Raw genomic sequence first — 14704 nt, 5'->3', positions numbered from 1 at the left:
ACTCTATACACTCTATAGCTTTCATCTATTCAATCTCTACTTAGTAACTCAATCACACTTTGTAATCCCATGAATTCTCACCGTAATTTTTTCTTTCTCATACACTTCTTTTTGAACATCATCATACAAATACTCTATTATTCTTGTTTCTTAATCGTTACCATCTATTCAAATTACAACCTTACCACACTCATACCACATGTAATTCACATGTCGTTGTGTTCCTAAAACATTTTAATCACCACCTTGATCAACATTAATTTTTCTTGTGCAATTCACTAGAAAAGTCAAAATCTGTTAAACTTCTACAAGCTTCTTCTTGGATCCTAACTTCACCATACTCGCTTCTAACTCTTAATTGTCAGATTGTAACTCAAGAACATATTCCACAAACACCTTCTAACACGTAGAAATTTTCTCGCCTGTCATGGTTTAATGTTTCTATTGTTCACTTAGTTTGTATAGATATAACAGAGTCTCCACCTATGACCACTCCACTTTATTTGTAATGCATTATGATTTCCATCAAAGTATTCACCTTGTTGTGACTTGTCTTGTATACTGGTTATGTCACTTAAGCCATTATCTGCTCATTGGTTGCTTGCTTTGTTGCATTGATCAATCCTACTTTATGCTGTGACAATGTTGCCATCAATGGAAACCTAATACATCACTACACCTAAATTCACCTCTCAGTTCACCAACCTTCTAAAGTCAATGCCAACACCCTTAACAAATAATAGTTCGAAAATGAGGTAATGTGATTATCTTTGCAAGGCCTAGAAGCAAAGATCTCTATCATTGGCTCTAAAAGATTGACAACTATTTCCTAAGGGACAAGCTAATCTCCATCCAAAATGCACTAAAGACAAAACAAAGTCAAACTTTTTTATTTTCAAATTCACGAAAACAGTGTGATTTTTTTCCAATTTTTTGTTGTTTTTTACTACTAACTATGCATATCATGAAGATCAAATGCTGAAATTTTCAAAAAAATCTATGAATTTATTTATTTTTTGAAAATTTGTCAACTGTACAGTTTGGATGGAGTATAGCCGCGTCTATTTCCTAATCTGTTATCTGAATTGACTCCTCCATCATTATGCTCAACTACCACCCTTTCTATTATCATCATGATAGTTTACTGTTAGATTGTGGTGACTGATAAGAGAAGTACTGTATATACTTCATAATTCCTCACCAAAAAAATTTTGGGCCGACATGTAATTATTAATTGTAACCCTAAAACGGTAAAGATACTTGTATAAAAAGGCTTAGGGTTAGGGATTGTTTCATAGTTGTGATGAAAAAAAAAATTCTTGTAGTAGTATTGAGTTATAAGGAATTACAGATTGTAATCAGGTTGTAATCACTAGATTGTAATAATATTGCACTTGTTGTTTGGTGGACTTAGCCCAGGGATTGGGTGAACCATGTTAAATCTTGGTGTCTTGTGTTATTTTCCATGTGGTCTATTATTTTTTGATATTGGTTATATTTGCATGTAATTGTTATTTCTATTTGTGGTTTAATCCTAACAAGTGGTATCAGAGCAAGGTTATTTTTTAGTTATCCTCTACAAGAAAGTCTCACAGTTGAGTGTGAGTGATGGCAAATGAGGATAAGCTGAGGGTTGATAGATTTAATGGGCAAAACTTCGAATTATGGAAGATGCAAATGGAAGACAATCTTTATCAAAAGGATTTATGGAAGCCATTGGAAGGCAAAGCCAATAATCATGGATCTATATCAAATGATGAATGAGATCTTTTGAACAGAAAGGCATTTGGAAGCATTCAATTATGCCTAGCACCATCGATGACATTTAATATTACAAAAGCGAAGACAACAGAAGAATTGATGAAAACCCTAGCGACACTATATGAAAAGCCCTCTCTTTCAAACAAGGTATTTCTCATGAAGTGTTTATTTAATATGAAAATGGTAGAAGGTGGATCTATTATGGATCATTTAAATGAGTTTAATACTATTACTAGTCAATTATCTTCTGTGGGTATCAATTTTGATGAAGAAATTAGGGCTCTATTGATTTTGTGTTCTTTGCCTGAAAGTTGGAATGGCTTGGTAATGGCTATGAGTAATTTTATTCCTAGATCTAGTACCCTAAAATATGATGTGATCGGTGTTGTTTTGAGTGAGGAAACTCGTAGAAAAACCTCAGGTGGATCTATATCAAGAAGTGTTTTGAATGCACAAAGCAGGGGTAGAACGACTGAGAGAGGAAGTAATTCCTTAAATCGTGGGAAATGAAGAGGAAAGTCAAAGGGAAAGAGGTCTCAATCGAAAGGACTGAACGATTGTTATACTATGGAAAACCAGGGCACAAAAAGAAAGATTGTTGGACTTGAAAGAAAAATGAAAGAGATAAACTAGATGGAGACAAGGAGGCAAATGTGGTAAGTAACAAATCTAAAGAGGATGCTTTGCTTCTATCTTTAGAAAGTGTTGATGATTCATGGGTTTTAGATTATGGTGCTTCATTTCATACTACACCTCATAGAGGTTATTTCATTGATTATGTCCAAAGGGATTTTGAACTTGTTTATTTGGAGGATAATAAACCTTGTCAGATTGTTGGAAAGGGAAAAGTTAAAATTAAGCTGCAGAATGAAAATAATTGACTACTACATGAGGTAAGACATGTTCCAAGGATGAGTAGGAATTTAATTTCAATAGGGCAACTCAGTGATGAGGGTTGTGTAGTTACTTTTAATAATAAAAATTGGAAAGTTTCAAAAGGGTCCCTTGTAGTAGCAAAGGGTCTGAAAGTAGGCACGTTATATCTTTGTAGAGGTCATATTGTTCTTTCTACTTTAATTGTTTCAAAGAAAAATGAATGTTCAGGAACAGTTGTTGTAGTGGAGTAGGGAGAACAAATAGCTGCGGTAAATTCTAATACAGTGCTGTAGCACAATAGACTTGGGCACATGAGTGAGAAAGGTATGAAAGTACTTCATTCAAAGAAAGTTTTACCAGGTCTAAAATGTGTTACTATGAGTTTTTTTGTGTATGGAAAACAAAAGAGAGTTTTTTGAGGACTGGGAAGGAAAACAAAAATGAGAAATTAGAGCTTGTGCATACTGATGTATGAGGACCAACTCAGGTATCTTCCCTTGGTGGCTCTCATTATTATGTTACATTTATTGATGACACAACTAGAAAAGTATGCATTTATTTCCTTAGAAAAATCTAATGTATTTCAAACTTTTAAGAAATGAAAATGCTTGGTTGAAAATAAGATTGGTAAGATATTAAAATGTCTTAGATTTGATAATGGTGGTGAGTATTGCAGTCATGAATTTGAAGATTATTGCTCCACTAATGGTATTCATAGATAGAAAACTATTCCAAGGACTCCATAGGAAAATGGAGTGGATGAATGCATGAACAGGACTATAATGGAGTGCGCAAGGAGCATGAGGTTGCATGCTAGGTTGCCCTTGCACATGTGGGTGGAGGCTGTCAATACTAGTGCATATTTGATTAATAGAGGTCCCTCTACTTCTTTAGGTTGTGGTATTCCAGAGAAAGCATGGACTGGTAAGAAGGTGAGTTATTTTTTTCTCAAAACCTTTGGTTGCGAAGCATTTGCTCATATAGATTTTGAAAATAGAACCAAGCTAGAAGCTAAGTCAAAAAAATGTATATTTGTTGGATATGGCATTAATGAATTTGGTTATAGACTTTGAAATTTTGAAAATCATAAAATTATAAGAAGCAGAGATGTCATATTCAATGAGAAAGTGTTGTACAAGGATTTTTTGCAACAATATGAGAAGAAAGAAGATGATTATGTAGTGTTGGATAATACTCCAAAAGCTGATGTTCCAGCCATTCCTCATGATGTGCAACAACCACAACAACAAATACCACACACATTGGTGAATGTTAGACAATCAACAAGGCAAATTAGACCTCCAGAAATATTCTCTCCCTCTTTGTATTCAATTTTACTTACCGATGCTGGTGAACTTGAATGCTATGATGAAGCTATGTAGGCGAACACTAAGATTCAGTGGGAGTCTACAATGCAAGACGAAATGGACTCTTGGCTGAAGAATAAGACATGAGATTTATGCAAGTTGCCTGTAAGTAAAAGGGTTTCATAGAATAAGTGGGTTTACAGGTTAAAAGAAGAGGATGGAGGTAAGAAAAGATTTAAAGCCAAGTTAGTTGTAAAAAGATTCGCACAGAAAAAATGCATTGATTTTGATAAGATATTTTCTCCTGTTGTTAAGATGACTTCTATCCTTGCTATTTTAAGTATTGTGGCTACTGAAGATTTGTATTTAGAGTAGCTTGACATTAAAACAACCTTCCTTCATGGTGATTTGGATGAAGAGATATATATGGCTCAGCCATGGGGATTTGAGGTCAAAGGTAAAGAGAACTTAGTGTGCAAATTGAAGAAAAGTTTATATGGCTTGAAGCAAGCACTTTGGCAATGATATATGAAATTTGATAGTTTTATGCATGAGCATGGATATCGTAGATGTCATTCAAATCATTCTGTTTATTTTAAGAGGTTGGATGATGACAGCTATGTTATTTTATGTTTATATGTTGATGATAAGTTTGTAGCTAGGTCTGACATGGATCGTGTTAGGGGGCTAAAATGTCAGTTAGCACATGCATTTGCTATGAAGGATTTGGGGGTAGCAAAATAAATCCTTGGTATGAAGATTTGCAGAGATAGGAAGAACAGAAAATTGATGCTATCTCAGGCTGATTATGTGGAGGTGTTGCAACGTTTCTCTATGAAGAATGCTAAAGTTGTCAGCACACATTTACTTGGTCATTTGAAGTTGACTAAGGAGATGTGTCATTAGCTACCTTAAAAGAACTGAAAAAATGTGTGAAGATAGATGGCCTAAAATGGTCTTTAATTATACATTGTGCAAATGTAAAAAGACATGGATGCAACAAAATATCAAGTGGATGTGCAAATGGAATATCCATTTCAATGTGTCCCGCTAATAATAAAGAAATAAAGCTTTTTGTTATGGACAAATTCTACAAAAAAATTTGGGGTTATGGACTTGGAAAGAAAAAAAGCTTTTTATATCAGCGAGTTCAACCCCACATGTGATCAACTCCAAAAGGCATACATAGGGGCCAACATTTCTTGGAGAGCTAAAACTCTCATTGCACAACTTAGAAACAACTCTCATCAACTCCGATGTGAGATTGATAGATGGAAGAGGCCAAAAGAGTCTTGGGAAGAGAGAATTTGCATGTTTTGCAACTCTGGGAAGGTTGAAATGAAAAAACACTTTATGTTAGAATGTGATGCTTACAAGGACATCTGGTTCAAATTTGTGGATATTTTATCCGGAAGCTCTTGGCACAACTTATTCAACAAGGAGTACAGTGAGAAGTTAGGGGGCTCATCATCAGCCTGCACAAAAAAGAACTGAATTACTAAAGCTGGTTTTTTAGTCGGAAGGCTGTCCCATAGGCTATTCTTAGCCTCGTGGATGCTAAAAATCTATCTATCTATCTAAAAAATTTACCTCATGGACGTTTGTAGGATGCTTATCAAGGGAAGAATGGGAGGCTCTTTAATTTTAGGAAACTACTGACTAATTCCATTTTGTAAAAGAAGTTAGATTCGATTTCACATTATTTGATTGATTATATAGTTATATTATTTGCTTGCAAATGTTGATGCTAACCAGTGGACTGCCACCACCGCCTAGCCTTCCTTTTATGTGAAACACATTTTAAATTTTTTTGAAGCCTTGGTATTCTAAGAATTGATGTTTATGCTTATAGCTGTCTTGATCTCAGTGAACTTTAGGTAGAAAATTCATTGGTTTTGGTGTGGTATTTCAAGAATTTCTGAACAGTTAGTTCTCCTACAATTCTATAGTCTACAGACGTAATTGAACAAATTACAAACAAAATAAGCAAAACCAATTATCCTCAAAGCCGGCTTGTGCAGCTTCAGAAAATTTCCTCCAGTGTAATAACAGATGCATGTCTTTCTTCCGTATTAGTATGTTACCAAGATGCTCGTCTATCATGATGATGAACCTCTCAATCGACAGAGTTGATGAATTCCTCCAAGATTTTTAATTTCTTGTAGCCCTAGTGGTATCAATTTTACTTGGTAAAGTTTTGGCCAAAGCTTTCCAGTGACTGCATTCACACGTAGCAGCACAAATATCAGGATCATTTTGATATGATATAATGATTACGCTGAAATCTCTAGACTGAAGTTTAGTAAATCATACGGAAAAAAAAATACTACAATAAGTGGTTAGAGCTCTTGGATTATCCAGCAACAACAGGACTTAAATCTTGAGAATTATTTTGACTATGGCAGGATGAGTAAAACCCAAGATACAGAATGTTCTGAAAATGTGTGTTTGTTACGCCTGTCCAAGCTCTCGCACATTTCTTATCAGCTAATAATCATGGAACATGAACATCTTGGACATGGATTCTGATTCTTGATGCTAAAGTCATGAAAATGTATGGTAAACTACTAAACAGAACCTATGGATATAATGAGGATTGTGCTTTCTATAGATAAACAGAGCCCATCCAAATAAGGCCTCCTAATAGAGAAATTAATTATTCACTGAAAATGCAGGAATAGTAGTCATGAAAACCTTGTAAGCCAAGAGTTGTATTGAGAAAAGGGGAGTACCATCATAGACGTGGGATGTGTACGAAGGTGCAATTCAAGATTTCATGGACACTTTAAAAATATAAAATAAAAACACGCATTCTGGTACAGCTAAGACAGTGTTATTGTCTAATAACTGTTGCTTTTAACAAATAATAAACAACCTAATCATATTAATGGTGTCCATTTACACTTACCAAATAAGCGCCCCTCGCTGTTATCCCATGCAATCCCATTCAAAACATCTAGGTTCTGCATAACGTAGTTCCAAAGTAGAGTTATAAATTTATGAGGATAGATACAGCAGAAACAGCTAAATTTTACTAGCAATCTCCACATTATTTGACTTACATTTTCCAAGGATGTTAAAAGACATTTCATTCAAGTATATAGGATTGTTCCAACATTTTCTTTGTTCCTACAGTAAACAGTTTACAGAAAGAAATATCTGCAGTGAACCAAGGGATGATTTGGATAAGCTTTTTAAAGATTTCTATGCAGGTGAAAGAGTTAATGGAAAGCATTTTACCATTCTATCATAAGGCAATGCAGAAAATGCAAACTTATTGTCCAGAATAATTTAAGATTGAACAAGGATACATTGCACAGCTAATTATGGGGTGGAGTTGAAAGAATCATTCGTATGTAATACTTGTTAGTTATTTCTCAAGGTTAGCATTTCAAAATTTTAACTCAAAATGAGTTATGTCCCTTAACCGTATTAAGACCTCAAGGCACATTAATTGAAGCTTGAATCAAATAGTTTTAGAGTGAGAGGCACCACATGCATTCATAATGGAGTTCATGAGCTTGGACAGAAGTACAATTTTAAAATGGAAACAGAAGCCCCTAAATCATCTGCAAACAGGAAACGACACATGAAACTCGTTATTATAAAACCTTATAAAGCAGTTTCAAAATATGTCCTTATGTTTTCAGTAAAGTTTTTAACCAATGTTTAAAAACTTGACTTGCCATGTCTAGGCACTTCCATGACAACAAAGATTTGGAACACTGTGGTTAAAGACATGCAATTCAAAGCAGCATTCATGACGATACTAGTCAAGCAGTCACTCACAAACATCAGGATTCAGGGTACCCATGGGTATCAAAACAGTTATCATGAAGATACAGTCATGAGATCATTGTCATATTCCAAAGAAGAGCATGGATGTTATTCTAGATCATAAGATGCCACGGGACTTTTTTCCTAGAGAACTAAATTATTTTTCAATCAGCTCTCTTCCTTGACTTGTTTTAGAGCCCTTTCTCATTTCTTTCCTTTCTCTCTTTGTAGTTTCTTTTGTTAATATATGGTGTTTGCCTCTTTGCCCAAAAAAAAAAAAAGACTAGAACTTGCATTGGACTCGGCAGTCCAAAATAGGACTTGGACTTGGGACTGAGCAGAGACTGAGCAATACATTTGGCTACAATGGCGAAAAATGTAGTTTAACAAACAAAAATGAGAAATTAGTGCATTTAGAGAAAATAAAAGCATAATTTCACTGTCAATTTATTATAATTGGAACATTACACATTATATGATCTTCAAACACTCAATATTTGATTTTTCATAATTCATATTCAATAACTAGTGGGGGATTGGCAGTGAAGACTCTAATGGGTTTGAGGGACAACAACAATAAGCTACACAAAGTGTTAGATGTAAGAAAAACCCAACAATAGAGGGGATGGAGGGAAACCACCCATCAAATCATCGTAGCATTAATTTCCCTTTAACACATTTGTCTCTGCTTTGTTTCATTGTGATGATCACCCAAAAGCTTTCTCAGCTAAGTTGGATCTTATCAAAGGTAACAGAGCTCTTTGGAAGTCAAAGAACCAAGAATGTTATTATTCCACATCATGGTGAAATAGAAATGGTTACCAAAATGTTTCAGTACTACAAAGTTAAGTGTGTGATCCAGTGGACCTAGTAACCACCCATTAAAATCATTGTGACATTAATTTCCCTTTGACAGAATTGTCTCTGCTTTTTTACATTGTGATGATCACCCAAAAGCTTTCTCAGCTAAGTTGGATCTTATCAAAGGTAACCGAAATCTATGGAAATCAAAGAACCAAGAATGTTATTATTCCACAGCATGCTGAAATGGCAGTGGTTACCAAAATGTTTCAAAACTACAAAGCTAAGTGTGTGATCTAGTGGACCTAGTGACCACAAAAGGACAGAGACAATGCCATCTCAGAAAATGTGCCACTTTATCAATAGTTCATCTCATCATTGGGCTATTTAGACTTTTCGAGTTGTTTAATAAAATGTTTAGAATATTTTAAAAGAGTCTCTCTTAAAAGAATAAGTTATTCGGTTACATTTATTAGTTTAAATGTCACAAGCCCTAATAATGATAGATAATACATAATAACTATGGTATATAAACTAATATGATCTATCCTTAGTCTAATGATATAATGTATTACTAATATAATAATAATATTTTTTTAGATACAATCTAATAATAGTCAATAGGAGCTCTGCAACCGTATGGTTCTTGAGGGTGATGTGTTTGCCCTTTCTGCAATCATACCTGTAGCAGCCTCCTCATGTTCTTCTCCTGCATGCCTTTGGTGCATCCCACTTGGGGCTGCGTGGTTTGTGCATCTTCAAAGTATTTTTTTGTGTGCAATCATTTTATTTACATCCTTGCCATGGCCTGTCTTAGGTTTAATTGCTTTCTCTTTTGTGTGCTGGTTTAAGTCGAGGGTTTTACTCTTTGAAGCCGGGATCTCTTGGCTCCCAGCTTGGTTCACCCATGCGAGGGATAAGATTTCCAAACAATGATGGCAACACAGTGCATGGGATGGATATTAATAAAGAGGTTTCGAATGGTGATAATATAGCAAGAGTTACAGAGGAAAACAGGAATACCGAAACAAGGCCTGCTGAAAATAGACCCTCTTACAAAGCAGTGGTTTCCGAATGATCTAGGCCTAAGTGCCCTTCCTCGATAATGTTTAATGGAACTTTTTGCAGGAAAGGAGGTGATTCTAGAGGACACACAACCGATGGAAATAGATTGGGTGGGAGAGGACTAGAGGAAGGAAGAGTTGCAAGAAATGGTTGAGATGGTAAGACTCCTTCCCATGACCTTAAAGCTCTCTCCCTTTCTCCTAATGAGGACATGGTTAAAGCTATTAGGAAAGATCAGATCCGTTTGAAAGAAATCTATCTTTTTTGTTTGTATAGATAAGGAATCTCTTCCTTTCTGTAATGACCCCTACCAATAGGCCACTAAAAACCTCTAATGCTGAACTGAGAAATTTTGTCAAACACTTCACATACAAGGGTCATATGACTGATATAGTATTTTAGTTTGCTTTAATGACTCTTTCTTCAATTTGCATCAATGAGAATCTTTTGCAAGAAGACTCAAAATTGACTAAACAATGACCTAACATGAATGTGTAACTTATTTTGACAATAGTCAATGCATATATGTAACTAAAACTACTTGCAATATGATGCTACAGCAAATAGTAATTATGAAAAATACTTTGGACGCAACCTATGATGGCATTAATGCACTTATAGCCAAGTGGCATTAATACAAACACTTGGTATACAAAATTATAACATCATTTATGACAAAAAGAGAACCTACAGCCAATTGACATTTTGTCAAACAATTGGCATGCAAACTAATAAGTTGATCATGAATGATAAATACATATTCAATTACAACTATATCAAACCAGCAAATTATGTCTCCTTTATTGCACATATAATGTCAACTACAATGCTAGTATGAAATGGCCAAGACTCTTGACTTACATCCGCAAGAATAATGCTTAAATCTGTTACAAACTTTCACCTACAGCCTTGCCTTCTAATATGCATCTAAATGATAAGAAAAATGCATGAAATTATTGTAGATGGCTGTAATAATTTTTACCAATGTTGCCTTTTCGCTTTGCTTTTTCGCTTTGCTTTTTCGGATCTGCTTTTTCGTTTTGCTTTTTCGGATCTGCTTTTTTGGATCTACTTTGTTTTCCCTCTTGCAACCAAAAACTCAAACCCTTAGGTAAGTCTGAGTAAACAAATTAAGCTCAACTTGAAATGGCTGAGTGCCACTTCCAAAGGGCAACCCTTTAGAGGATCTTTCACCCCCTCCGTTATGCAATCACTTGGGAGGTATTGTTCCTAATGATTAAGTTGAATACTTGCAGGCCTTCAAGCTCCACAAATGCTCAAGTAGACACAATAGAGAAAATAAACTTGGATGATAGAAAATGAGCCCTCCATGCCTATATATTCTTTTTCTCCACTTTCTCCAGAAACTTCTAGAACATTATTTTATTTTATCTATTAAGTGACTTTATAAAATGTTTTATAATTCAAGACACTTTATTAAATTAATTAAATATAAAGTTATCTTTTAATATTTATTTATTTGATAACTTTATAAATAATTAACTTAATACCACTTATTTATTTAATTAAAATAATTAATTAGTCATCCTCATAAAATATTCATTATTTTGGACAACTTAATTAATTAAATTAATTAAATCAAATTACCTAAAAAATGGGGACATGACACTTCTTGTAAATTTTTTCATGATTGGATTGCCAACATATGGGGAAGGAAACTAGGGATTCAAGTAATTTTTTGCAAGATGACACAAAAAGGCTTATTGATGGTTTTCTTTAAGTCTCATGATATGCAGGAAAGAGTATTGAAAAAGGGTTACTAGAATGTGGGTCGTTCTCCTTTTAGGGCTTTTCAATGGTTGGCAAAAGGGAATGTAGAGCAAGTTATAGTCCGTTCTTCCCCCAACTGGAATGCAATTAAAAATCTACAACCCGAATTCTGGCCATTTATTCCTTAGATTGTGCACCCTCTCATGTGAGTTTTGCAAATTGAAGATTATAAACATACATTACCTCATCTTAATGCTAGAATTTTGCTTGCTCTAGCACCAAAGGTAGAATTTCCTGAGATTATTTCAATGGAACTAGAAGAAGAAAGTTTTGTGTGGGAAGTTTCCCTATTGGGGAATTTAGGGTCATGTTTTCACTGTAAAAACAACAGATGTACCAAAAAGATTGTCCAGCTCTTAGAAATTTACATAAACCTGAGTTTGACATTAGCAATAACCCTACTTTAAAGGAAGTTGAAAAGTTGGGTCTGGTTGAGAAGAAAGATAATGTAGCTATTGTTGTTAATCCTTGCAGGGTTAATAATTGTGATGTAAATAAGGATGCTTGTAAAGATCCTAACGATGAAAACATTGCCAAGGTTGGCTCATCACTTGAAATTGTTGATAATGGGAAGTTTGTTAGTTTGAATAATCCTCTTTTCTAGGATGATTTGGAAGTGGTGCCAGCTTCAGATAATGGCACCACCAAAACTCTAAATGATTTTCAATTAGATAATGAACAAGAGAAGAGCAATGTTGAGCTTACTAACAAGTCTTCACTCCCACCTAGGCCAAATGCACAACAAAATGCTCTTAATTCCATTAAGGAGAGAGCAGAGAATGTTAGGAGGGCCTCTAATGGACCCCTGAACAGTGATAACGTACTAATTGGGACATTAAAGTCTGTTATTGAAAAGAATGCAAATAATACAGGGTGTGAAACATTGAATGAAGTACCATTCACTTAAGTTATTAACAAGTCTTCTAAAAAGAAGAAGAAAAAAGATGAGAGGCAGTCACTTTCTAATTATAGAAAAAAATTAGGCAAAGACATTCCAGACTGTTTTAACATACTATATAATAATTTCAAATCTCAGCAACCCAAATGATGCACATACCTATCTGGAGTGTGAGAGGCATTGAAATGCCAGATAGAAAATATATGATTAGGAAGTGGTGTAATAATCTCAAACTGAAAGACATTATATGCCTTCAAGAGATTAAAATTGTTGGCTTTCAAGCCTATACCATTATGAAATTCCTATGGGATCAGTCTACTGGATTCTACTTTAAACATACCAGAGGTAAGGGAGGTACTGCTATCCTGATTGGTCCACAATGGGCAGATAAAATTATTTCAAATGGTGCCTCTCCTTGTTAGAGAGTTTTATGGGTTATCATTCAGCATAATGATATCACAATTGGGGTATGTAACATATGTAATAACCTTGTCTGGTTATGACTAATCATACATCAATTTCTTTTGCTAAATCAATAGTTTGACATTTAGCCAAACACTTGGCAAGGATTCTATTACTACTAGAATGAATCGAGTTGGCTCTCATAGCTCACTTGGATGATAATATTAATTCTTGTAAATGTGTTCTCTCACTTTACAATCTTTCAATATATGGACTTGGATTTCTTTTGATATAGACAATGAAAACCAAATTCTGAAATCATATATGCAGTCCAACTTGATAAACAACTTGCAATTTATTAAAACACAAACTAATTACATGAACTTCTGAAAATAAAGATCTGCAATTAAGAACCTGATTCTTGAATTGACAGAACAATTTTCCTTGACTTCAAGCCCCTAAATCAAGTGTTCAAACTGATTACATCAAGTGCTGATTGCAAATCGCAAGGAAGTATTTCAATTGCGTTCCAAAACCCACAATAATGCTCAGGTCGGCAGCAGCACCCTCCTGTAGGTAATTCGCAGGTATGAAAATGAAATGAAATGAAATGAGTTTTACTAATGTCCACGAGACCAAAGGTCTATGGGACCCCCTCTAGCTGATCACTTGACCCAAGAACAGATTGCAGACCAAGAAGAAATGATTGTTGACCCTGTTGAGATACCTGTGGTTGCAAAAAAGTCTTCCACATGGGCAGGAATAATTTGCAGGCCCTAAATCACTAGCTGTCCAGCCTCTAGGAAGATCAATTTGGCTTAGGAAATGCCAATCAAGCCCTTGTTAGTGTAGTTTTTTATTTTTCCTATTTTGCTAGGTTTTTCCTACACTTTTTAATAATCTCGCTTAGGTTAATAAAGCATGTCTTATTAGGTGAATGGTTGTGAGGTGTCACCTTCTTACATATGAGCATCCATTAGCTATCTTGGGAAGATACTTTGCTATCTTTAGTCTGATAGATGGTTGCTCCTCATTGGTTGGTGTTGCCACCTCCTCCCTCTTCCTAGCCTATATAAGCATGCTACCTGGCTTGTGTTTGCATCTCTTGTTTTTGCATCCTCTTAATGCTATTTTGCTTCCAGCATTTGCATTACTCTCTTGGAGACTAACTCTATGATGCTATTTTGATTTTGTATCATTTGCATTCATAGTTTAGATATTTACTCTTTGCACTAGTTTTCTGGGTTATTAATCTTTTCAGATTCTAACATGGTATCAGAGCTTTTCTATGTGCAAGAGTAGATTTTAGTTTCCTTATTTGAGAGATTCAGGGGGGGCAAATAAACTTTATTGTAGTTTTTTGAAAGACGAAGTATGTTTTTCTCTTGCATCTTTGGATGATCCTGAGAATCAGAAAAGTTTTGACAAAAACAGTTTTTCTCTGGGGTTTCAATCTCAAATCTGACAACCAACTTGCATATTTGGAGTTTTCAATCAGTTTTGCAGGTTCCAGCATGCCATTGATGGACTTAAGAAGCTGATCCAGCATTTGCATGTCATATTTTGGTTGCTGGGGTCGTTTTTTGATTTTTGGAGCCATTTTTTACTGTTAAAGGCGTCTGATTTACACTACTACAACATCTTCTGTACATCAGCAAAAAAAACGCTTTCTGGGTTTTGTTCGCAGCCCCGAAAAACCATCTGGGTATCTTTTAGATTTTGCATGCAAGCTGTATATTTTCCAGAATCGAGCATGCAAAGCTACAGCCATACCCCTCTTCGTTGGCAGTCGCAGATTTGAATGCAGTTTTCAAATGTCTCGTTCTTGCTCATATGGACTCCGATTTTGATGATTCTTGTTATGAACTTGGCTATTTTTTTGTGCTCTATCCACTAGTGGAGTTGTTTTTTTATTTTCATGCATGAATTCTTCAGAAATTGCAGATTCTCAGCCGTGACTGTGCACAGTTCTCATTTTGGAAACTTCGGAGGATCATAACTTTCTCATACAACCTCGTATCGAGGC

The 14704-nt window shown here is 35.0% G+C and overlaps 1 protein-coding gene across 2 annotated transcripts in view; it reads right to left on the bottom strand.

Annotated features, from left to right (window-relative positions):
* Positions 1-5742: 5742 nt before the first annotated feature.
* The window catches only part of QC (glutaminyl cyclase), a 209334-nt gene continuing 200372 nt past the window's right edge, over positions 5743-14704 (bottom strand). For both annotated transcript variants that reach the window (XM_089828609.1, XM_089828608.1), the window contains 2 exons: positions 6853-6907; positions 5743-6162 (listed from right to left, as the gene is read on the bottom strand). In XM_089828609.1, the coding sequence (XP_089684735.1) occupies positions 6044-6162; positions 6853-6907 (174 nt within the window). In that variant the 3' untranslated portion in view covers positions 5743-6043. The remainder of the gene's footprint in view (positions 6163-6852; positions 6908-14704) is intronic.

Source organism: Cupressus sempervirens, chromosome 5, assembly GCF_028749045.1.
Source record: "Cupressus sempervirens isolate cs-2001-9-10 chromosome 5, ASM2874904v1, whole genome shotgun sequence".
Taxonomy (NCBI): Eukaryota; Viridiplantae; Streptophyta; class Pinopsida; order Cupressales; family Cupressaceae; genus Cupressus; species Cupressus sempervirens.
This window is presented reverse-complemented; position numbering and strand designations above follow the sequence as displayed.